At 42.9% G+C, this 23488-nt stretch overlaps 1 protein-coding gene across 1 annotated transcript in view; it reads left to right on the top strand.

The window, feature by feature from the left end:
- Positions 1 to 23488, top strand: part of LOC138510283 (transmembrane channel-like protein 2-A) — a 614464-nt gene that overhangs the window by 77748 nt on the left and 513228 nt on the right. The window contains exons 5-6 of the mRNA XM_069625813.1: positions 19416 to 19522; positions 23245 to 23343. Of these exons, the coding sequence (XP_069481914.1) occupies positions 19416 to 19522; positions 23245 to 23343 (206 nt within the window). The remainder of the gene's footprint in view (positions 1 to 19415; positions 19523 to 23244; positions 23344 to 23488) is intronic.

Here is a 23488-nt window from a genome sequence, read left to right on the forward strand (position 1 = left end):
GGAATACCACATTTTCAGTGTTAGTGTTAGTGTTAGTGTGTCACCATGGGCGATCTCACTGACTTATTTACGACAGAGAGCTATATGTGGTAATTTTGTGGTAATTTCCACTACCTTATATACGGTAGGGAACTATGTCCAGAGAGTCCCTCTTCCCGTTGGCTCATGTACCTCCAACGAGCTATACTACAAACAATCACTCTCAACTGTCCATACTGAATATGATCATGCACACATCTGTCTTAAAATGACAATTGCACTGTTTAAAAATCTCCCCTCATCATCAGCACTGTATTGGTAAATATAAAATACACCACCCGTCTGCTTTCAAATATTTTTCTGTATTATAAAAGTTGCATTTAAACACGATCTCATTCTTTACAGAAATAAATAAAATAGCACAGTAACAGCATTGTCTGTGATACACTGAAAAGAGAGTGGCGGAGAAAAGAACTCAATTTGCAACATTAACATGTGATTAAGGCACCGGAATCTCCTTTCCTACTCTGACTGAATATTCTCGTACACACTCAGCTCCCACACTTATGTAATTACCTTATCTGTTCAGCCCGAGTTTTCTTCAGCTGTTCTCTTTCTGAATGTGGCTCCCTTGAAGATTAACCCCAGTGAAAAGGAGCGCCTTTCATTCTCAAACCGGGGACATTGCCTGGAACTCTCAGCTTTTTCAGCAGAAATGCTCCAACCAGGAAAAAACAGGTTCTTCTCCCAGCTCTCCAAATCTCCACTGTCCTCCCTCTCTCTTCAAACTCCCCCAGCAAAACCCTAATCACTGCCTCTAGCATGATACTTGCTATGACGCTGCTCCAATCAGAATCAATCATGCAATCTCCTCCCTCTCTACACAATGGCTCATTTTTATAGTAATACTTTGTAACCAACTGATTTCCTGTTCTTTCGAGCCCTTTTGCTTCCTGTAGTTATGTGGACAGAGCAGCAGAGAAAACGAAAAAAAAAATGAATGTGCGTTTAAAAGTTCACTTTCAGAGTAGGCCTATTTCTGCAGTGGAGACACATTTTTATTAGTGGATTATGTTAACTTCAGTTTCATTAGTCAGGTTAGTTATGAGTAATGTTAGTTATTAATTTTCAAATGTGTCTCTTGCACCATAGGCATTTCAGGTGAAAAATAGTGTGCATTTTTGAATGTGCACGTGTGCTTTTAACTGTAAAAATAGATTTGCATCTTATATGTTAAAATCGTTTTTGACTGAATAGCCTGTCTTTCCTTGTTAATCTGGTAACACATATAGCAATGCACCGCACCCTTGTGGTGGTGCTGCATAAAAAAAATTGCTACCTGTGCAGTAGTGCTGTACTCTGGGCTGTAACACGCCAAATATCCTTACAGGCCATTAGCTATGTTGTTTCAGAGTATAAAAAACCAATGCCACTCCGCAATGCTTACGGTTGCCATGACAACCGTTTGTCAACAATATTGTCTAAATTAACTTTTTAGACACACGTTGACACTAATCACACCCAAAATTGATTGAGCTTTTTTTGTGCCCCCCAGATGGAGCAGAATCCATCATTTTGTTTCCCACTCGATCCTAGGGCCATTCCAAGATGGCCGACATATAAATACCTACAGGGACCTAGCAACAGCATTACCAACGCTTTGCAGTCAGGCCCCTGCAGTCTCATCTGTGACTCAGCAGCCCGAGGAGCTCCAGATTGTACTTTTTTGCAGACAGGCTGCCCATGCTGCAACCCTCACAGGTACTTTAAAATAAACCCTGCACTTACTGCTATATATGTGAGACAGTTGTTACTAGGTAACCACACTCACCTTGAGCCATATATATTTTTTAGCTGTGCAAGCCGTGTCTGTTTCCCACTGATACCACCCTGGATCAGCATTTTTCGACCTCCAGCGAGAGGTAAGACTTTTTTCCCTGAACTTTTTTCATGCCTTTTTAAACGGGGACATGTTTAGCTTCAACCTCCCTTTGCTTCTCTCGTTCTCTGTTATTTGCAACAGGATCATACAGAGACCAGCCCATGCGGCTAGCAGATCTCAAATTTAGCGCCTGTGAAATCTATTAACCCATAGGTAAGCTATGTGCTTTTTGATTTTACATCAACCACACATGATTCACTCAAACTAAATAATTTTGGCTCAGACACCCCCCTGACTGTAGTCTCCTTCCCCTGCAGCACAGACGTCAATCTACACAGAACTCCGTCCTGATGAAGGCCGTGTTAAAGATGAGGTACACCTAGCCCACCTAGAAACGGCCGAAACACCTGGTGTAGACGCACTACTCCCCCCAAAACTACAGCACATTAATGCTGTTTACGCAAGAAAAATAATTTTGTGTACCCACCATTGTTCTATGTGTTTTCCACAAATGTTGACTTGAATATGTACACTGCAATATGTGAATTTCTTGGCAAATCCTAATAGGAGTCGGGTTTGTTGCACACACACAATTTGGAGATTGTCCCAAAAAATGTTTTTTTGGCAATGTGTGTTGTAAATATCTTTCTGTTTTTTTGTCTGATTGTTCTGTTTTAGCAAACCATTTTGATGTCTTAATTTCTCTAAATGTTGGATTTATGTCTTTTTGCACACAACTCTAATATAAAAAAATGAGATTTATCTCTACAACATACTATTGAAGAGTGATTCCTTCCTTAGCAATGCAGAGTTTGATAATACATGTGGAGGTGTTGTTCTGAGCCTAGCATCCTTCGACCTATTCATTTGTATCTTTTGTTTTCCTAGTTAACCCTCCTGGGTAGAATATGTTCCACACCAGGAGCCCTATTTTTTTATTCTTTTCTCAGCTAGTACATGCCTTCATCTTTAGGACTTTGGCACCTGTATATCCACATTCCCCCTTTTTTTAATTCATTAACTAACTTCCTTGCTGCTTTTAGCTTGTCAAAATCAGTTTTTGGTACCTATACCTTACTGACATGATGCAGGTCACTCCCTTGCTTTGCATTTTCCTCTGGGGGATATATGTGATCACTGGGCTAAAAAATAAATACTGAATCTGAAAATTGCTCTGTCTGCGGGTGTACATGTTTCAAAAGGGGAGTGAACTTACCTTCTTTAAGTGTAAGTGACATCATAGACATTCCTGGTCCGCTGCCTGTTTGCAGAAACCAATAACCAGCTGCCATATGCGAAGAATGACAAGCAACAGGGCGAGGACAGGAATCAGTATATCGCCCATCCACGACGGTACCCACCAAAACATAGACGTTAACAAATTTTGTTCTGTAGTCCCCCCTTTCTTCTCCATTAAAGTGTGCAAAGTGTGTAGTGTGTGAACGGCTTGAGTTAAGAAGTCATTATCTGCATCATTGAAAGGTATGAAAGTGCAATAGGAACTACCTATATTAGCACAGACGTCACCCTCCATGGTCGTGAGTAAATCTAATACATATCTGTTTTGCAAGTTGGTCAACCTGATGGCTCTCAGTTCTTATCTCACGGCATTTAGCCGATGTTCTGTTTCATTTGAAAATTGAAGTAGTTCCCACCATGTTATTTGATGCCATTTTGCATTTGCAGGTGCCTGTATACCGGGAGCAAGAAGAGAGGAAAAGAATGTCTCAGCTTTATTAAACTGCCTGCATTTTGTCTGTCACTGGTGCCCTGGAGAGATATTTACTAATTCAATAATGTTGCAATCCTGAGGAGCGCCGGGCCCACTGATGCATGTGGTGCACTGGGTTGGTCATGGGGTGCTCGTTGATTTCAGTGACATTCAAGTCTGGGACAATGAGCATGGGAGACTGCAGGGTTGCCAAGGAACACAAACCCTTCTGGAATGGCGGCAATTGGGTTTATGCCAGACCGCCACAAACCCATTATAGGTCCATCAGGGCTGCTGTTCCCCCTGTAATGTCAGGTAGATAGATGGTAATGTTACACTGTGATTTAGTACCCACATGCATGCTGCCATTGCCTCTGAAACACAAGGAGAATCGTATCAGTGTGAGTGTCTTGATAGGCTTCTCGTGATGGTCAATCTATGTCCATTTCTTGACAAAATTCTCCCAAACAGCAAAGCAGTTCTCATTTATTTGCAGCAATGCACTCTTTGGTAGGGCAACCATCCCTCCTACCTGGCACCCCATCAGCCCTTTGAACCATTAGTCTATATCATAAACAGCACCTCACATCTGCAACTGAGGTGGTGTTTTGCACTGAAGCTGTTCCTGTCCTACTTCATCGGGATACCTGATCAGGGGTGCTACCATAAAGACAGCTTCACCTTTCCTCTGCTCCCATGGTCGATAGCTCAATATGAGATTATTTGAACCCTCAATGTCTGCCATAGTCTTTACCTTTATGTAGGTATATGTGTATGCTGTGGTACCAGCCTCTACCCATTGGGCTTGAAAACTGTGTCCCTGAAGCAACCCTTGCACCATACATAAAGCAAGGTGCACTAAACCTTGAGCTACTTCTGGTGGTAATTCCTGTGTTATCAACAGCCTGGGTTTGTCCGTTAGGGATTAAGGAACACACATATCAAGGATTGCTTGACTTCCCTCTTCCCACCACCTTCATGTGGTTGTACTATATATTGTCAGTCTTGGGGTGATACACATCTTTAGCATTGCCTAAATAAATTCCTGGGTGTGAAACATCCCTCCAAATGTTGGGCTTGGGTACAATGCTATTCACTGGCATATATGCAATGTTGGTGGCAATATTAGATCCACCCTTAGAAAACAACCATATGAATTCAACCACCAGGAAACAGAGAGAGAGAGAGATAGAGAGGGAGCGAGAGAGAGAGAGAGAGAGAGAGAGAGAGAGAGAGAGAAGAAAAGAAAAACGATACAAGGCACAATGGTTTTAACACCGTCTATTGTTCCTGACGACAGTGAAAAAACATTAGCATTCATCTCCCCAAAGGGGTGCATTGAGTTCAGAGGAGTTAAAGTCTCAAGTATCTTGGTAACCCCCCCTGTTCTCCTCCTGTTGGGGGAGAGGGGTGTTGTATCTATTGTCCTCCCGGGTGTCTGTTATGTGGATCCCCATATTCCAGTTGGCAACCTTAACCACTGGGAAGATGACATCGTAGGGTCCTTCAAATCTTAGTTGGTTTGATATCTGTTGGAAGTTGCAGATTAATATTTTATCACCGGGGAGAGCTGTTGTGGCTGTTGAAGTGCAGAATCCTGTTGTGCTGTTTGTGTGTCTGCCACTGCTGGAGTTAACTCTCTTGGATGGGCCTGATCTGTTGGCCGATAAATCTGACAGATTTGGTTAACTCCCTAAAATATCCCTGAAATGAGTCTCCTAGAATCTGGGCACAATTGTGTGCATTGGTGGCTGTGCATGTGGGTGTGAGTGGAGTATGCACTCTTCTGCAATTATAATGTTGTGAGGAGTAAGATGATTATCTGTCCCAGACTGATTACAAAGAGCAAACACAGCTAATGGCAGACAGAAAGCCAGCTCTTTTTCAGTGTGTTACAAATCTTAGCAAGACATTTTTTCAATAGGACATTTAGGTGCTCTGCAATCCCAATGGTTTGCATGTGATACACTGAGCACGATTTGTGCTTTATTCCCACTAAAGAGGACATTTCTTTCAAGAGCTTATTAGTGAAGTGTATCCCATTGTCACATCTGAGGACATCACATATTCCCCATCGGGGAAAAACTTCATGTACTAGGAATTTCACTGCCGATTTGGGATCAGGGTGGACACAAGGATCTGCTGCAAGCCAACGAGAGAATGGGCACACTACAACAATTACATAATGGAGGTTACTGCACCTGTTAACCATGTCCACGTAGCCAATGTGGAGGTATCAGAAAGTCCCTGAGGGGCAGGGTAATGTCACTTTCAATGTTCTAAGGGTGTGACCTGTAGTGTACATTTTGGTAGTGGCAAAGTTAGGTAGGAAGTTATCAAGATGTTCTTGGAGGTTGAGAATAAACCAGTCTTCCTGTAAATCAGCTGCAATGCACTGCATGGGTACATGCACAGGGTAGTGTAGCTGTTCAATGGCAATTATAAGCAGTTCCTGGGGCATTACAGCTTTTTCTGAAATATTCTGCTCCAAATTAGGTCCGTGGGAGATGAGGAACAGCCTTTTTCGGTCCACAATTCCTTCTCTTGTGGGGAGGCCTTTGCCTGAATTTCAATAATCAGTGTCCATGGGGATGCATTGTAAGGAATCTTAGTCTACCTGATGTAATACTGCCTCACGGGGCACAGTGGGATTATGGTCTTCCAGATATGCTGTTTATTTTGCTGCTAGATCTGCTGCATTGTTACCATAAACAATTATATCTGTATTTTTGGTATGAGCAGCACATTTAACTACTGTGACTGCTGTGGGGAGTGTTAATGCATTAATTAGCCTAGAACGTAGGGCAGTGTGTTGAAAAAGTGTGCCGTCTAATTTCTAGAACCCTTTGCAACTGGAGAGACCTGAATGTACTGTCAATGTGACATAAGCTGAATCAGAGTAAGTGGTAGCAAAGCAGCACCCTTTTCATATTTCTAATGCTCTTTGTGGTGCTATGAGCTCTGCTGCTTGAGCCAAGTAGTGTGAGGGCAGTCATACCTTAGATATTACTTCGTATTCACCTTCTTCAATCCTTATTACTGCTACCCCTGTGTGCCTCGCTCCAGTACTCTGATCAATCATTGACAACCCGTCAACAAAGAATACTTCTCGTTCTTCAAGTTTGTCTTCCCTGACCTGAGTGGTGTCATCGGAAGTGTCTTCATATGTAGCACAATCATCTACTAGGTCATATGGCTATACTGGCTTTGAAATTAATGTTGCTGGAATGACTGTGTGACATCTCACTAAGTGAATGGAAGGGTTGGACAACATGACCTTGTATCCTAATGTGTGTTGTGAGAGTGGATTTTGATTTCTCTGGTATAGCAAAAAACTCTGTGTTCCACGTATAACGTGACCGGGCATACCATTGTAATTGTGGAAGATGTTTGTATTGCAAACGGAGCTGCAGCTAGAGCCTGTTCGCATGGGAAATGTCCCTGAATTACTGGGTCCAAAAGATCACTGTAATAAGCCAAAGGTTTGTGTCCCATTGATTTCAGCTAAGTGAGGACAGCTGTGGTCACTTGACCATTAGAATGTGAAAACAGAAAGAATTGTTTATGTTAATCAGGCATTGCTAAAGTGGTGCATTACTGATTGCATTTTTGATTTCTTGGAATGATTTGGTCATTTCATCTGTCCAGATAATAGATCCCTTAACTTTCTGTGCTTATTTAAACTCTTGCAATAGATGTTTGGTGTAGGTGGAGTAATTGAATATGCAGGCTGTAAATGGTTACCTAACCGTAGGAATTGCTGCATCTGCTTCACTGTAGATGGCTGCAGATTGTGGTGTATTGCTGTTGGCCTTTTTGGTGTTACTCACTTTCCTACTGCATATATTATCTGTCCTATGTATACAACTTCTTGCTAGCAGTAGTGCAATTTCTCTTTGTCGACCATGTATACCTTCTTCGCCAATAAGGTTAGAAATGCAACTATGTCATTTCTATACTGCTCATCTGCTGTGCTGCATACTAGGATGTCGTCTAAATACTGAATTACTGTGCTCGGCACATGTAGGTTTCCCAAGTCCATTTGCAGTACCCTATTAAAAGTGCTTATGGACTCACAATACACCTGTGGCAAAGGGGTGTGTGGGAACCTCTGCCCCCTGTAGGCGAATGTTGTAAGATACTGGGCGTCAGGGTGCAATGAGATGAAGAAGAATGCCTTCTTGAGTTCTTTTACTGTAAAATGGGTTGCTGCGGTGGAAATATTGCAAAGGACGGTGGTGGGATTAGGGACCACTGATAACTCTGCTTCTACAATACAGTTCAATGGGTGTAGGTCCTGAATCATCCTCTATGACAACCCTTTTGCTTTTTTCACTGGGTGCACAGCCACTTGTTTCAGTTTGATGTGGACTGCCCCATCCCTTCAAATAGACCTACACTGTGGTGCTTCTGGTCCATAGCTCTCTGAGCACCTTCTCTAACTCTTCCCTCAGGTGGGGGCAGTGTTTTAACAAGGAGCACGGTATGAGGCTCTTCTCTCTGTTCGATAATTGTCTAACAAGTTATACATATTTCAAAAACCATTTCTACGATGTCATTGGCGTCTTCAAACAACTGTTCATCAGACACCTTTGCAATTGCTGTGCTTGATCAATGCTTAGGACCGTACACCATTCAATGTCATTCTCATCTATGCCAGACGGTATTACTTTGTCTGCATTGATAATCACTGCTTCTAAATCTAATGTGGTGATAGTGCCTGGTGTTACCTCAAGGGGGAAGGCTGGTCTGAATAGAAACTCTGCAGGTATTGTGAGGGTGCCGTAGTGAGAGAGCAAGACACAGATGAAATGTCTGTTTCTACAGATGTCTAGCCCTAACACTAAGAAGGGTTTCTCTGCCTCAACACAAATGTCAAATGGTTCCATCAGGATGCCAAATAAAGATAAGTTGACTTGTTTTAAAAACACTAACTCTAGCCCTTACACTAACAACTAAATATACAGTGCAAATGGGTTGTCTTCTCAGCGGGTCATTCATAGTTCGTTTTGTAGTTCATAACACAAAGTTCCAATTAGTGCATAAACAAAAATGTTCCACAGGGGTCAAGAGAATGTTCCCTTCTCTTCACTTCTCACAATGTTCACAAGTCCCACGAGGAATAAATCCCTTCCCCAGGTTCATTTTTCACTTCCGTTGCACAGCCAACCAGATTCACTCTTCTATCCTGTGTGACTATGAAGAGGAGTAACGATTGTCCTTCTTATATGGATGCGAGTCCCAGACTCGCCTGGTTTCAGCAGTTCTCTTTCTAGGTAGACTTGGTGTACTCACCTGCCAAGTACTACCTATTTCACAGTCAACCTGGTTCACCTTTCTCCCAGGTACTGTGACTATGATGATGACCAACTGACGTATTTCTGTCATGGGTGCATGTCCAGACTCTACTGTCTTTGGTATTTCTCTTTCTAGGTAGGCTTGTTTTACTCTCCTGCCAAGCACTACCATATATTATCATAGATATGAAAGTTTCTTCAATATTACTTTCAGGGTCCCAGACCCTCAGTTCAGATATTTCTCCCTCTTCTCTGTTTGCCACCACTTCCTTTTACTTTCAGAGTCCCATGCCATAGGTTCAGAATATTTGTCCCTGTTTTTCGGCTTGCCACAACCTTCTCTGGTTCCCAGTGTCTTTTGCCCATCTGTGTACCTGTGTTGATGGTTAGCAAGGGCATCCGTCAGCCGTGCAACTCATGGTGCTTGGGGAGGCTTCCTTTGATTTGTGGTGGCTCTGCAGCACCAACTGTCCTACTAGAAGCGATTGCATTTTCCAAACCTCAGGACCACCTATTGCCTGTGTCCATCAGCCTGCCGTCCCTGCCTCTGTCTCAGGACCGACTCCAGAGCCCTGATTTATTCTGGGCATCCCGTCTTTCTACCCCTCTCAGGCAGACACAAAGTGCCTTTCCTGGCAGCTCCTCCAGGTAGGACTGCTCTCTGTAGGAAGTCCTTCTTTTCTTTTTATTTTATAGCCGGGTTAGGCTAGATTTAATAGACTGTTCTGCTAACTGTGGTTCCGCAGGGTTCGCTTCTGCACTTTGCATCTTCTTCATCTCAGTACATTTCTCTGTGGTGATATAATTGTTATATTTGTGTCACAGTACTATTTAGGGGAGGGCAAAGTTCTACTTTGCTCATATACATAGACGTATGGAGGATTCTAGGAATCTGGAGAGGATAAGAGTGTGAGGGAGATGGGGCAGTGGTAGAAATATTCTATTTATTTATTTATTGGGTATTTATAATGCACCTGTACAGCAAATGGTGCTTCAAAGCACAACAAGACAAAAGGGGGGGCAGGGATGAGGAGTAACACAAATGGTCCTATTAGGCCTTGTTTCATTTGGATCATGCAAATGCAGTAACAAGAAGGACAGGGAAGTGGGGAGGATTGGGGAAGTGCCGGTCACAGCGGAATGCGCTAATGGTAGGCGAAGAAAGGAAGTGCAGGTTGAGGTGGAGAGTGTGCAAGTGTTGGTATGTGGGAGGAAGAAGGAGGTAGGAAGGCACCTGTGCTAGGCAAGTGCTAAGTGGAGGGCAGCTGGACGTGGGCCAGGGGAATACAGAGAGTGCAGGGGAATGAAGGTCCTCATGAAAAGTGCAAGGAGGGGGGCTGGATGGGCTCAATAGGGGTGCAGGCCAAGCCAGGTTTATGCAGGGGGAGGGAGCCTGGTAGGACAAGTGCAGTTTGGGGGGGTCAGGGACAATCAAGGTGCTGGAGTAGACTGGGCAAGGAGGGGGACATTAGCAGGGGAGGGGGAGAGGGAAGGAAGAAGAGAAAAGGAGAGTCTTGAGAAGCCTCTGGAACTTAAGGAGATCTGTCTCTAGTGTCAGAGGGATGGGGAGACCATTCCAGAGGGAGGCTCTTGCGAAAGAGAGAGATCTGACCCTCAATCTCTGCTCGGAAAAGCATCTGATCTGCAGAGGGTTGGAGCTAGAAGACCAAATGGCTCTATCAGAGAGGTGTTTAGGGAGAGAGAGTTGGATGTAGCGGGGTCCCAGGCCCCAAAAAGCCTTGTGGATGATGCAGATGGTCTTGAACTTGATCCTCTCAGCAACCGGGAGCCAGTGGAGAGATGTTAGGGCTGGGGAATTGCAGTCCCTGGGCTTGAGGCCAAGTATACATCTCAAAATCCTATTCCTGACAAGTTGAAGGGGGCGAAGGTAAGATTTAGGAAGCTGGAGGAAGAGGCTGTTGCCATAGTCCAGCCTAGAGAGGACCAGAGCTCTGGAGACATTTAGTTTCTGGGGGAAGGTGAGGAAAGGGAGGATGCCTCTGAGGAGGTTCAGCTGAAAGTGGGCCTTCTTGGCATGGTCCGTGATGTGAATTGAGAAGGAGAGAAAGGAGTTGAAGATGACACCAAGTTGTTTTTGCCTCACAAGAGGGCAAGGAGAGGGGGCACATGGAAGGCAGCCACAGAGTAGGAGGGAAGGAGGGAGCTGGGGTCCAAATAAGAAGGATCTCAGACTTACTGGCATTGATGCATAGATAGTTAGCAGGACACCATGCCTGAATAGCAGTCAGACAGTCATGAATAAGAGAGGAAGAAGAGGAAGCTGTAGGGGGATGCTTGAAGGAGACCTGTGTGTCATCAGCATAATACTGGAAGTGAGCAAAGAAGGCAGAGATCAAACAGGCTAAAGGGGCTAGGTAGATGTTGAAGATCCACAGCGAGAGGAGAGAGCCCTGAAGGATGCCGCAGGTGGAAAGTGTAATGGAGGAGAGGAAAGGGCCCAGTTGAACCTGGGATGGTCATTCAGAGAGGAAGGAGATCAACCAGTCCAGTGCCAGGTTTGTGATGCCAAGGGCATCACAGAGCCTATTTATAAGGGTGGCATGATTGATCATATCAAAGGCAGGGGAAAAGTCAAGAAGGATGCGAATGAAATGAGAGTTGGAATCGATATTTGAGAGAAAGTCCTCACGGGTGTTCAGAAGTGCAGTTTCCATGCCTTTGGCTGTTCGGAAGCCAAGACTGGAGGTCGTGGAGACAACCAATAGATTCAGTGAGGTGGATCAGCTGGGAGATGACCAGCTTCTCCAAGAGTCTGCCCAGGAAGGGGGTAATGGAGATAGGGCAGTAGTTAGCCAGGAAGGAGGTGTCGGCAAATGGCTTTTTGAGGAGAGGGTACCCAAGGGAGTGCTTGAGGAGTAGCGGGAAGGAGCCAGTGGCAAATGAGTAATTGCATAAATCGGCCAAGTCTGGAGCAAGTGAGGTAATGTTGGCTTTGATAATTCTGGAGGAGCAGGGGAGCACCTGTTTGGAGGAGACATTCATAGAGAGAACTTGTCTAAAGACCTCATCAGGTGATATGGGAGAGAAAGAGGAGAGTAGGAGGGAATGGGACAGGAGGACCATCGGAGGCCTGGCAGCATGTGAGGAAGAAGAGAGGGTTTTAGAGGAGAGTGAGGACATGATGTCCTGAGTTTGGTTATGAAGTGAGATTTCAGTGCAGTCAGAGGGTCAGGGATTGCAGAAGAGAAGTGGACACTGCAGTAGGATTGGCGAGTTTGTTGCAGTTCAGCCGAGTTGTTAGTGACTCTAGAGATGCAAGCTTGGATATAGGCTGTCTTCTTTGAGTAGATGTAGAGTCTGTATTGCCTTTGAAGAAGGCAGCAGGCCAGTCTGTCAGAGGATGTGCTTGAAGCCTGCCAATTCCGCTCAGCAGCTCTGCTCTTGTGTTTCCGTGAGGCTAGGTCAGAACCATAGCAGTTGTTGCGCTGGGAGGCAGGCTTCATGTGGATCCTCATGACAGGGGCAAGGAAGTCCAGAGTGTTGGAGAAGGAGAGGGGAAGGTTCGCAAGGGCTATGTCAGTGTGAAAGTCAGTGACCTGAGTGGGAGGAGGCACCAAATGACACTCGCTTAATTGGTCGAATGTCAGAGAAGGAGACTGGCAGTGCGGGCAGAGGCTTAGCCGGGGGACCCCAGAGATCCAGGTGAGAGGACAAGAGAGCATGATGAGACCAGGAGAGAGCTGTAGTGAGAGGGATATAGATGGGATTGTCTGATGAGATGAGAGCATCCAAGGTGTGTCTGACAGAGGGCATAAGAACAGAGGGAACAATGGTGCAAGAACGAGAGTCACAGAGGCTACGGAAGAGTCCAGAGGCCACATCAGTGGAGTGAAGGTGAATATTGAAGTCTCAGAGGAAGAGAAGCTTGGAGGTGTAAGCCAAGAGAGAAGAGTTAAAGGTCAGACCACTCAGGAGTGGAAAAGGGAGACTGGACCAGGGATTCTGTAGAAGGTTGCAAGAGTTAGCGAGAGGATTGGACTGACACCAGGCTTGCAGACAAGGTATTTGAAGGAAGAGTAGGACTGAATGGGTATAATAGTAGCAGGGACCCATTCAGGGAAGATCAGGGCCACTCCGCACCCAGACCTGTTAGGCCTGGGTTTAGAGAGGATCTTGTAGCCCTCCGGGAGTAGTGTGTCAAAAATAGTGACAGAGGTGGGCGTGAACCATGTCTCGCTGCGAGCAAGAATGTCAAGGTCGAAGTCTTCAAGGCGGTGACAGATGTCAGAGGAGTGTTTAATGGCAGAGCGAGAGTTGAGGGTAGCTGAGTGGAGCTGGTTGCCACCTTTGAAGGTCTTCCAAGGAAGGTTACAGGAATGTTTTATGCCCGTCGGTGGTGGCGAAGGGGCCATAGGGGTGGAAGAAGGAGGAGTGGCAGGAGAAGGGAGGAAGTTGATGAGAGACAGAAGACACCTATCAAGAAGGAGGCAGTTGGGCTGAGAGCCCTGGTTCATGACAGTACCATTCTGGTAGACTTTAATGATGTCCCTAGAAGATGGGAAATATGCCAAGAGTACTTCCCATCGTGTACCACATTAATGGGCAAAGAAGAGAAAGGGGAGAGCACTGAGACCATATGGGGAATCCAAAGGTCCGGACAGGGAACGACAAAGCGGATGGCAGTGACAGTTTTCATGGAAGAAGTGTTGACTTAGGTGTCAGCAATAGGCAGGCCTGTATTGGAGACCAGGAAATCTTTTTTAAAATATTTCCTTCCAGGCTTAGAAAAAGAGATAGGATAGGTGATGGAGTAGCAGTTAGAGAAGATAGGCAAGATGGAAAGCATCATGAAGGGAAAGAGCAGAGAGATGAAAGGGGGAGAAAGAGGGGGATGGAGACTGGACAATGTACAACAAACTCAACAAGTGGCCAAGCAGCAAGGCAGGCACAGACGAATCTGGTACATGTGAAAGGAAGTCCAGACCAGTGAAAAGAATCCTGCGGCAGGCAGAGGGCGAGCCCGGCGAAGAGGCTACAAGACATGACCCTTACCAGTCTTCCTTCCCCAACCGCAGGAGACTTACTATGCAGATACTTAGTTCTGCAGTTGTTTCACTCTGAGCACAGCAGTAAAGCTAGAGTGCAGCTAGGGCTGGACCCGGTAGAGGCAGTGGAGCACCTAGGGCTGGGAGCATGGTGCTGGATGGAGTGGAGGATGTCTAAATATCTGGATAAAGGGGGGAACGTTATACAACAGGGAAGTGGAAGGGAATGAACAGGGAATCAGGAGAGAGGCGGGGAGAGCGCCGCCTAGACAATTTACTTTTAAACCGAGTTGGGGCAAAAATTACAGCATGCAAACCAAGGATTCAGCAGCAGCAGTAAGTGTGACACTGATGGGAGGCTGGCACGCTAAATAACAGGGAAGTGGAAGGGGATGAATGGAGATTCGGGAGAGAGGCGCAGCAGAACGCTGCCTAGACAATTTACTTTTTAAACGTTGGACCAAAAAATATGTATACTGTACAAAATATACTGTGTCTCTCTAGGGGTCTCTACTGGGGTCTCATCCCTTATCCCACAAGGGTTTACCCACCCCATGTGAGCCCCCATGTTACACCATCTCAAGGGTGTTATTATTAGACTGTGGCCGCACCACCCTGGCCATATGAGTAGGGTTCTCCCCCATGGGTGAAGGCAGGACATACAATAATTTGTCACAGTATGCATAACGTTTTTTTCTCAACCTAACAGAACTGTTACCCCACAGAAAAACAAATCTTGGTGAAGCCTCATGCCCCACAGGGCACTGTGGCCACAAAGTGCTTGTTTTGCCTCAGTAGCTCTAGCATGGTATGTGCAGACTATGGCTTCCTCAGTGAATTAATTGGTCATGTTAAACGTACTCATGATGTCCCTCCCCATGAGGTTACCAGGGGAATCTCGTTTAACTACAATAGAGTTGTTGAAAATTCCTGGGTGCCTATGGTAATGGGTAAGTCATTATTTCACCAGACAAAGAAAATTTGGCGAGAACATCTTTTTCTGGTGCAGATTTTGTGTTTCATCCTTACACTGGAATGCTACTTTGGGAAACGAGGAAATATTTCATAGATTTTGATCTTAAATGAAGACTATATTGGATAAAACAAAGGACAGCAACTGACAAGAAAATACTTTTCTTGATGATATCGTGCAAGCACTCTGTGATGGCAAGATGTCCTGGCTTCATTTTAGAGAGAAAAATGTGTCCCCTACAGGGCCAGCCTACTGGTTTTCTGATATAAATTGTATCCCTTCAAATGTGTTAAATTGAGTAGAAATAAGTTTACACCAAAAGGTCAGACTTTGTATGGTTGACAGTAGTTGGTGGTTAACCAACTATGTTGTCCTATTATCCCATCATGACAACTGATAACCTGGTACTATATTTTAAAGTGTTGGTGCTCAAAGAACGGAAATCCAAATAATGGAAATAAGACTTGGGTAATTGTCCAGAGAACATTGCATGTTTGGACGAAAACCAATGCATTTAAACTTGTCTTATTCAGCTCGAATAATAAGATTGACAGTGCCTGTTTTTTTTTAAGTGAATGGTACATTGCTGCCTGGGAAATATTATTGTTTCTAATCACAGAGAATTAGATAACATGTGTTGTGAAGTTTACCGCAAATTGCACAAATCACTCTATTCAGTCATTATTACAAATAACCTATTCAATCTTTAAATATTCTATTAGTTAGGTTCTTCTTTTGTGACGAAAAAGACTGCTTTTCTCTAAGCTTTTGTATGGTTATATAGACTTGTCTCTAATTGATTCAAATCATTGAAATTGATTTCAACATATATGTGAAATGTTTTAGTCGGCACATGAACAACTGTGTTATTTTAAAACGTTTACAAAACAAAATATAAATACAATAAATTCTGTTACATTAAATAAAAGTGCAGCTACTTAATGACATAGGCTTACACACACAGTGACACAATTAGACCTCCACTGTAGTTGTTAATAAGACAAACACAGGAAAAGCCAATAGGTCTGGCTTTATAAAGGTAGGAAGTATGATGTTGGTCTAACTGGGGTTTACAAAATTACAGTGCAAACACATTGGCTTTGCCAATGCTTTATTTGATTTTTTGTTGTTGCTATACATATAATGGTCTTATATTCAAGACCTTTCATATATGAATATCTGATTCACACATTCATTTAAATTATTACAAGCATTAATACAATTTTACATGAAATCAAAAGGAAAACGGAATAAGGCACGAGTTGGCGCAACTAACGGTCTTACTACATTCCAACATTCTAATACATAAATTCACATTAATATAAGTATGCATGTTATTCAAGTCGCTTGAGACAAATATACACATTCCAATGTTGGGACCAGGTCCATATATTGTCTCAGGAGGATAACTCAGCGGCAACATGCTCGCCTTGGAAACAAGACGACACAGAGCAACACAGGTTCGATCACCGGGTCGTACTTAGAAACTTACGGGTACTAAGCGCGTTATAAATAACCTATCATATCTTAGTGCATACAGTCGTTACTATATGTTTTTTATGTATATTATTCCCTAAACCTCACCATAGGCAGGTCAGATATAAGATTAGTGCTGTGTCTTCACCCAGCATATATCGCTTTCAAATATGCCTGGGTTCAATATCAATTGCCATAGTGCCAATATATTCCATTATATGTTTATCTTGTATATTTTTAAAATGTTTGCACTCTGTCAACCAGTGACTTGTACTTTCTAAGGCTTATTTCCAAAGAAACGCCATGATCTGTCGGTTTTCACTATGCCGTATCTAGAGCCAGTAATCTCTCCCATGCAAACCCTATTAAATTTAATCCATAAATAGTCCCGCGGACAATAGGATTTGGAAATTCTTGCACTTAGCGAGGCAAGACCCTGACTTCAGGTAAGTACCTGTGGTATTCGACTGCCGATGCTTTAGTTCTAGAAGCAGGGTTAACTTTGTTTTGCTCATAGACAATGTTTTTTTATTTTCTTTTTTACATTCAATTCATACACTCTTTCAGTGATTGCTGCTACAGGGGACATATCATCGACATACTCCTTCCGATAGGCTGGTGGTTCATTAATTATCTGTTTCAAGATAGTCACCTGTTCTTTGAACCCAGTGCAGTTAAGATGTGCTAGGGTTCCAGATTCAGCCCTTTTGTGTTTTCTAATGAGCAGATAACTTCGCTGTATGTCCACAGCATTGATAGATGTCAATGATAATTCCATCCTTAAGTACTCCACCAGGACACTCATTGACAGAACGAAGCTACTATGAAGACAATATCCTTCTATTCTCTTCGGTATACTTCCTTTTCCCAAAGACCAGATTTTTGTGTCATATAATATCGTAGGTTGTACTTTTAACAGACAGATTTCCCTCAAAGCTCTTAAGGCATATCCTCTGTGTCTTATGGTGAACATCCATACTTGAGCTGTTGACTGCTTGATAACCACCCATCTCTGCTCTCTTTGTGCAGTACATGTAAGTTGCCTATCAGTCATGATCCCCAAATATTTATAATTTTCCACCACTTCTACCATATTATTATTTACTCTCCATCTATATTTTGGACTTTGTTGATGGGGTGCTCTAAAGCACATCATTTTCATTTTTGTGATGCTAATTACCAATTGATTATTCCCAAAGTAAGCAACTAATACGTCCAGCTGTTTCTGTAATCTCTCAGGGGTAGTTATGTTATGTTATGTTATGTTATGTTAATTTGCATTTATATAGCACCTTATGTACCATTGGTATGATCTCAAGGTGCTGACGGGTTGAACGCCCTCAGGAACCGTAGTTCAAGTCAGTAGAGAAAGAGAAAGAGTCATAAAGTGCTTGTGTGCACTGGACATGTGTGCAGCTGGTGTGGCACTCGTATGTTAGCTGCTTCTTAGCGGTAGGTGTGGTGGTTGGGAGATTAGGAGTATGTGTTACTTCTGGCAGAGTGATACCAGACTGATTCTGGCTTCGTTAGGCCTGAGGAGAACGCCTAGGCTGGCAGGTGTGCAGCCAGCTGTGATTAGTTAGGATGATGGGGATTATGTGGCTGGTGTTGGTATGAGAACAGCTATACCGAATGTGTCATAGTATCGCTGTGTTCTAGTTGAGTGGTGGTGTATAGAAGTGAGTAAGCATGGTGATGTGATAAGGTGGTTTTCAGTAGGTGCTTGAGATCGAGCACCTTCATGCCCCATGCATTCCATGCACTCCAACCATTGCATGCACTCTAACCGTTCCATGCTCTTCAACTGTTCCATGCACTACAACCGATCCATGCACTTCAACCGTTCCATGCACTTCAACTTTTCCATGCATTCCAACCGTTCCATACACTCCAACCATTCCATGCACTCCAACCGTTCCATGCACTCCAACTCAACAATACGATATATAGTATCCAGGAGCGCCAAATTATTGGCATATCCCAGCCAACCCACCCTCTGTGATCAAACCCTTGTGGGATACATGCCCTTGCCTCCAAAGACAGCTTGTAGATCCGCCAGATATACATTTAATAGGGCTTGGGCTAGGACACATCCCTGTCGCCACCCCATACAGGTCAGTACTTCCTCAGTCCATTTCCCATTCAAGGTATAACTAACCCTCACTGTGGTGTCTTCATGGAGGGCAACTATAATTTTTAATAATCCATGAGGCAGCCTCTAATAGTGGAGTTTGTGCCATAGTGCCTGCCTATTAACAGTATCAAAGGTGGCGCTAAAGTCCACAAAGGCGGCATACGTCATTTATCTATGCATGCTTCTCCCCAATTTGGTTACCATTGCCATGAGGTTATTTGAAATGTAATGGGTGTAAAGCTTGAACGGGCATCTCGACAGAATTAGGAGTTCTTTAAGAGACGGTGCATGGAGAGAAAATGGTGGATCCCATAAAGAATTCCTTTTGAATTGAGCTATGGGCTATATATTTTAAATTGTCCATCTGACCTATGTTCATAAGCTCAAAGTAAGGATAATTCAACAATTGCAAGGAACTGTACATAATTGCATTGTTTCTTAAAATAATATTTAACATTTGTTTCTATTGAGATCTAAGTCTCTAAGGGGTAAAAAACTCCCATTTTTCTTTGCTCTCTCTTCTCTCATGTTTTGTTGCAGTTCTCCCCACCTAATCACCCAAAATGAAATTCTCAGAAAATATTAAATTTAAATGCAAAAATAATAAATTACCAGATGAAAATGTACAGCATACAAGGGCTCTTAATATACATTTTAGGAGGAAGACAATTAGTTTCCTTGGTAATGTCAAGCAAATAAATGTCAAGCAACTACCTCCCTCCCCTTTGAACAAGGTAGTTCCTTCAAATCAGGGCAACTAGAGCAAAAATAAATGTCATCCCCTGGGAAGCTCGAAATGCACATAGAAAGGAGTAATTATATGCCTTTCTCCAAATTGCTTGTTTTGTTCCGGCGAGTATGATCCATTGCACCATTGTTGTTGAGCCATGACAATTGTTACAAACTGATGTGCAATATTTCTATGATTGTGAAGTTTTTTATTTTTTTATATTGCAGGTCACTTTGGTTCATCTGTAGCTTCATATTTCATATTCCTCAGATGGTTATATGGAGTGAACATGGTCCTTTTGGGATTGATGTTTGGCTTGGTCGTCATACCAGAGGTAAGATATTGGGAACAAAAACATTATCTACAATACATTTGTCTTATAAGTATAAAATGTGTGCCACAACTTTTTAAAATCATAGACAAAAGTTTCACTCCTGTGAATGAGTCGACAGTTGTTGGATAAGGCATATTGATGCACATCTAAATATTCAAAAGTAACATACAGGCCTGTGTGCACCTGGGAGATGCCCTTTCTGTATGTCAGGCCCACTAACTAGTTTTGTCTCATGTATCCCAAGGTCCATGAGGTGTATACATTAATATTTGCCCACTCCCTTACTTAGGCCTGCCATCTGGATCACAGTCCCTGTACCCTTGTGAGTGGAGGGCTCGGGTCTCCTGACATCAGCAGACTTTTATCCCTTTACTTACAAGGGTACAGGGAGTCTCTGAATAGATCCATAGGCCGCCCCCTATACAGTCCATGACCCTTATTTATAAGGGGAATGGTGGAAGAGCACATTGATAGGTTCCTGGCCTTCTCACAAAACACAGGTCTCCTTATAAATGAGAGAATGTGAGTTTTATTTTGACTGTTCATACATTCTTATGTGCATGAGGTATATGCCGTTGTTCAAAAAGTCCTGGCTGCAAAAAGGGATCTAAGGATACGTTTTAAACATTACTTTTATGCTTAGAGTCTGTTCTCATTTCTTATTTAAAGTGAACAAGGATTTATACATTTCCTGGATGAATGCTAACAGGGGCATGCCTCATGTCCCACCCAGAAAATAGTGAGAGGATTCTGAATCGTTGTGGGCAACACTTGTCTCCATTGTTATTTGTCTCATAATATAGAAAGGGATGTCAAACATCACCATATTCATAGGGCAAACATTTTACTGGGAGCACATGATGTGATGCACTGGTTATGTAATATTATGTTATGTTAATCTAGCTTGTAAAAGCGCAACTAAAACCCAAACGTATCCTGTTGCTAGGTTTGACCTTCCAAAAGAAAGGCCAGACAACCAAAACTAGAAAATCAAAACACAAGAAGAAAAAAATCAACAGTAGAAAGGTCTTCAGTGCTTTTTTCGAAAGGAAAGATGGCCAGTCATAGCCCAAATTGCAAAGAATTCCACATAGCTGGGTCAGCAGCCAAGAAGGCTCTGCACCAACCGTGGATGTATGGAAATGGGCGTCCAACAACAAATAAAAATTGGCAGAACATAGACTCTGGGAGGGAATATATCTTCTCATTTTCTGACAGGAAGAAAGCTCCACAACAGTGAAAGGCCCGGTGGACCATGCACAAAACGTTAAACTTAATACAGCCCTCCATAGGGAGCCAACAGAGTTTCCTAAGCACTGCAGATTTAGGGAGCCCCATGCCCAGGCATGCTACAGAGTTCTGAACCACCTACAAGTGTTGGATAAGGGTCTTTGGTTGTGCCAACAAAGTGGCATTAAAGTAATCCAAAGTTGTATTACTGTGGTGGAAACCACAGTCCCCCATCAAATGAGCCAAGATGAAAGACAGAATCCTCCTGAGCAATTTAAGCTTGAAGTGTGTGGCACTACCTTTGGGGTTAACTTGAGGCTAGGCCGAAAGAGAAAAGGCAATTTTAATGTCTAGATTTTTTACAATGTTAACTGGAGATGGAAAGGGACCCAGGGTCGCAGGCGTGAGCTCTGTAGGCCAAGGGAAGCAGTCAATAGAATCAGCACCAAGAACCATAACTTTGTTTTTTTCAAGATTTAGCTTGAGCCAATTCGTTCGTATCCAGGCACCAATGTCAGCCAAGCAATTCCTGAGACGACTAGCCAGAGGCCCCCCATCCTGATCAATCCGCAAAACAAGTTGTGTATCATCCACATAGCAGTAAAAACGCCAGCCATATGAATAGATTAGTTTAGCTAATGGCAGAATGTAAATACTAATCAATAAAGGCGAGATAGCTGATACCTTTGGAACCTCCGATGAAAGAGTATAAGGGGCCAATGAAAACAGAGGCAGAGAGACAGACAGTGTACCGTCTGACAGAAAGGATTGGAACAGTCAAAAACAGTGGTGCCAATTCCAACCTCTTCCAGGCGTTGACACAAAATGGTGCGATCAATTGTGTCTAACAAAATAAGGGCACCTACTCCACCCTAGTCTAATGTCAGAATCAAATCGTCAATAACAGAGACCAAGACTGATCCCATACCCATTAATGGGTGGAAGCCTGATTAAAATGGATCCAGGATAGAATTGGACTCAAGCAAGTCCCTCAACTGGGGTGTCACAATGGCCTCCAAAATCTTCATCAAAAAATGTAAGAGTGAAATAGGACGAGAATTTGCCAACATTTCCGGGTCCAAGGAGACCTTTTTCAATAAAGGGGAGACAACAGCGTTTTTAAGAGATGCTGTAATGAGGCCAGTCTGTACAGAATGATTGACCACTCTGGTAAGAAGAGGTGCCAGCGCAGGACCCATACTCTTCAACACCCAGATAGGTATAGGGTCAAGAGGAGAAGTAGATCTACGAGTATTAACAATCAGGCAAAATTGACCCTCCTTCACCATAGGGAAGATAACAAAAATACCCTTAAATCACAATATTGTGGGTAGGACAGTTAAAACAGGAGTGTCCAGGACCACTGTAGAGTCCAATATATCAGAGCGGATCTTAACATTCTGAACAATCTGACAAAGAAGTCTGAGGAACTTTGAAAGCTAATGCATTGCTCCATCTCTGCATAGTATTTTCAGCTAGTCTAATACAAGGTATACAATTCCTGCATTTTATGTAATTTTAAATCTGTACTACACAGCATTACACTTTTTTCTTTGCAGGAATTTACCAAGAAAGAGTAGGATTCAGTACTATATAGACTGTTAGAATGAGATTCAATCGATCTCTGTTCTTTCTATTTTTGACTTGGAATCCTTTGCATTACATGAAAAATAGTTAATTCTCTTATTATAGACTAGCAGAAGTACAGACATTAGAGTCACCTGTGAAATCATGGATAGAAAGTCCAATACCGGCTTAGCGTCCAAACGAAATTCTTGGCAAGCCAAAAGAAGTACATTTCAAAGGTTGCTCTAGTTTCTAGATTCTCAGTTTTGGCAATGGTTTTGGAACTGTTAAGTGCATGAAAATGGCGACCTGATCACTACTATCACAATATTTCACCTGTCCACGTTAGAAGGCAAATTAAATACTTATGTATTTTGTAAATTAAACCTTATGTTACTTTCCAAGTGTATCATGTGCTAAACACACACACATTCAGAATACAGAGCATAGGACATATGAACATCGATAATCATGACAAGGTGTAGTTTCCTTCAAGATTCTTGTGTTTAGTACACTGCTATTATATGGATCATGCATATACATCAAACCCTCATATTTTGTAATCAGAACAAACATTAGGATTAGGCTGATTCATGTTTAGAAAAATACTAGAGGTGAATTCTCCACTTTACCTCCTAAAATCAGTGGATTTACTGCACGGTATTACCACTCAATATAGCAAAAATCCCCATGAAGTTCTATAGACCTTAAAAGTGCATATTGAACACTGCCATACCACAACTCGTAATTTCATGGTAATTCCATGGGATAGAGTGGTAATATAAATAAACAAGTTTGGCTAAGAATATGCAGATTTACCACAGATTTACCACCAAACTGTTAATGAGGCCCAATTGATTTGAAAAAAAATGATGCATTTCTGTTTCAATGGGTTTTAAATGTGTGGTTTTGTCTCTTTAAACCAGTTATTGATGGGACAGCCATATGGGAGTATGCCGAGAAAGACTGTGCCACGAAATGAACAAGACAAGGCTATGGATTTCAGCGTACTCACTGATTATGGGGTAAACACATTTTCCCTTCTAGAATATTGTTTAAAACCGTATCTTATATTTTGCAAACATCAAACAATTGGAATGCTAATTATTGGGATAACATCTCGGGAGACAAACAATTTACCATTAGTTCATTTGCCTACTGCATTTCACC

This window comes from Ambystoma mexicanum, chromosome 6p (genome assembly GCF_040938575.1).
Source record: "Ambystoma mexicanum isolate Mex_15411 chromosome 6p, UKY_AmexF1_1, whole genome shotgun sequence".
In the NCBI taxonomy this organism is placed as follows: Eukaryota; Metazoa; Chordata; class Amphibia; order Caudata; family Ambystomatidae; genus Ambystoma; species Ambystoma mexicanum.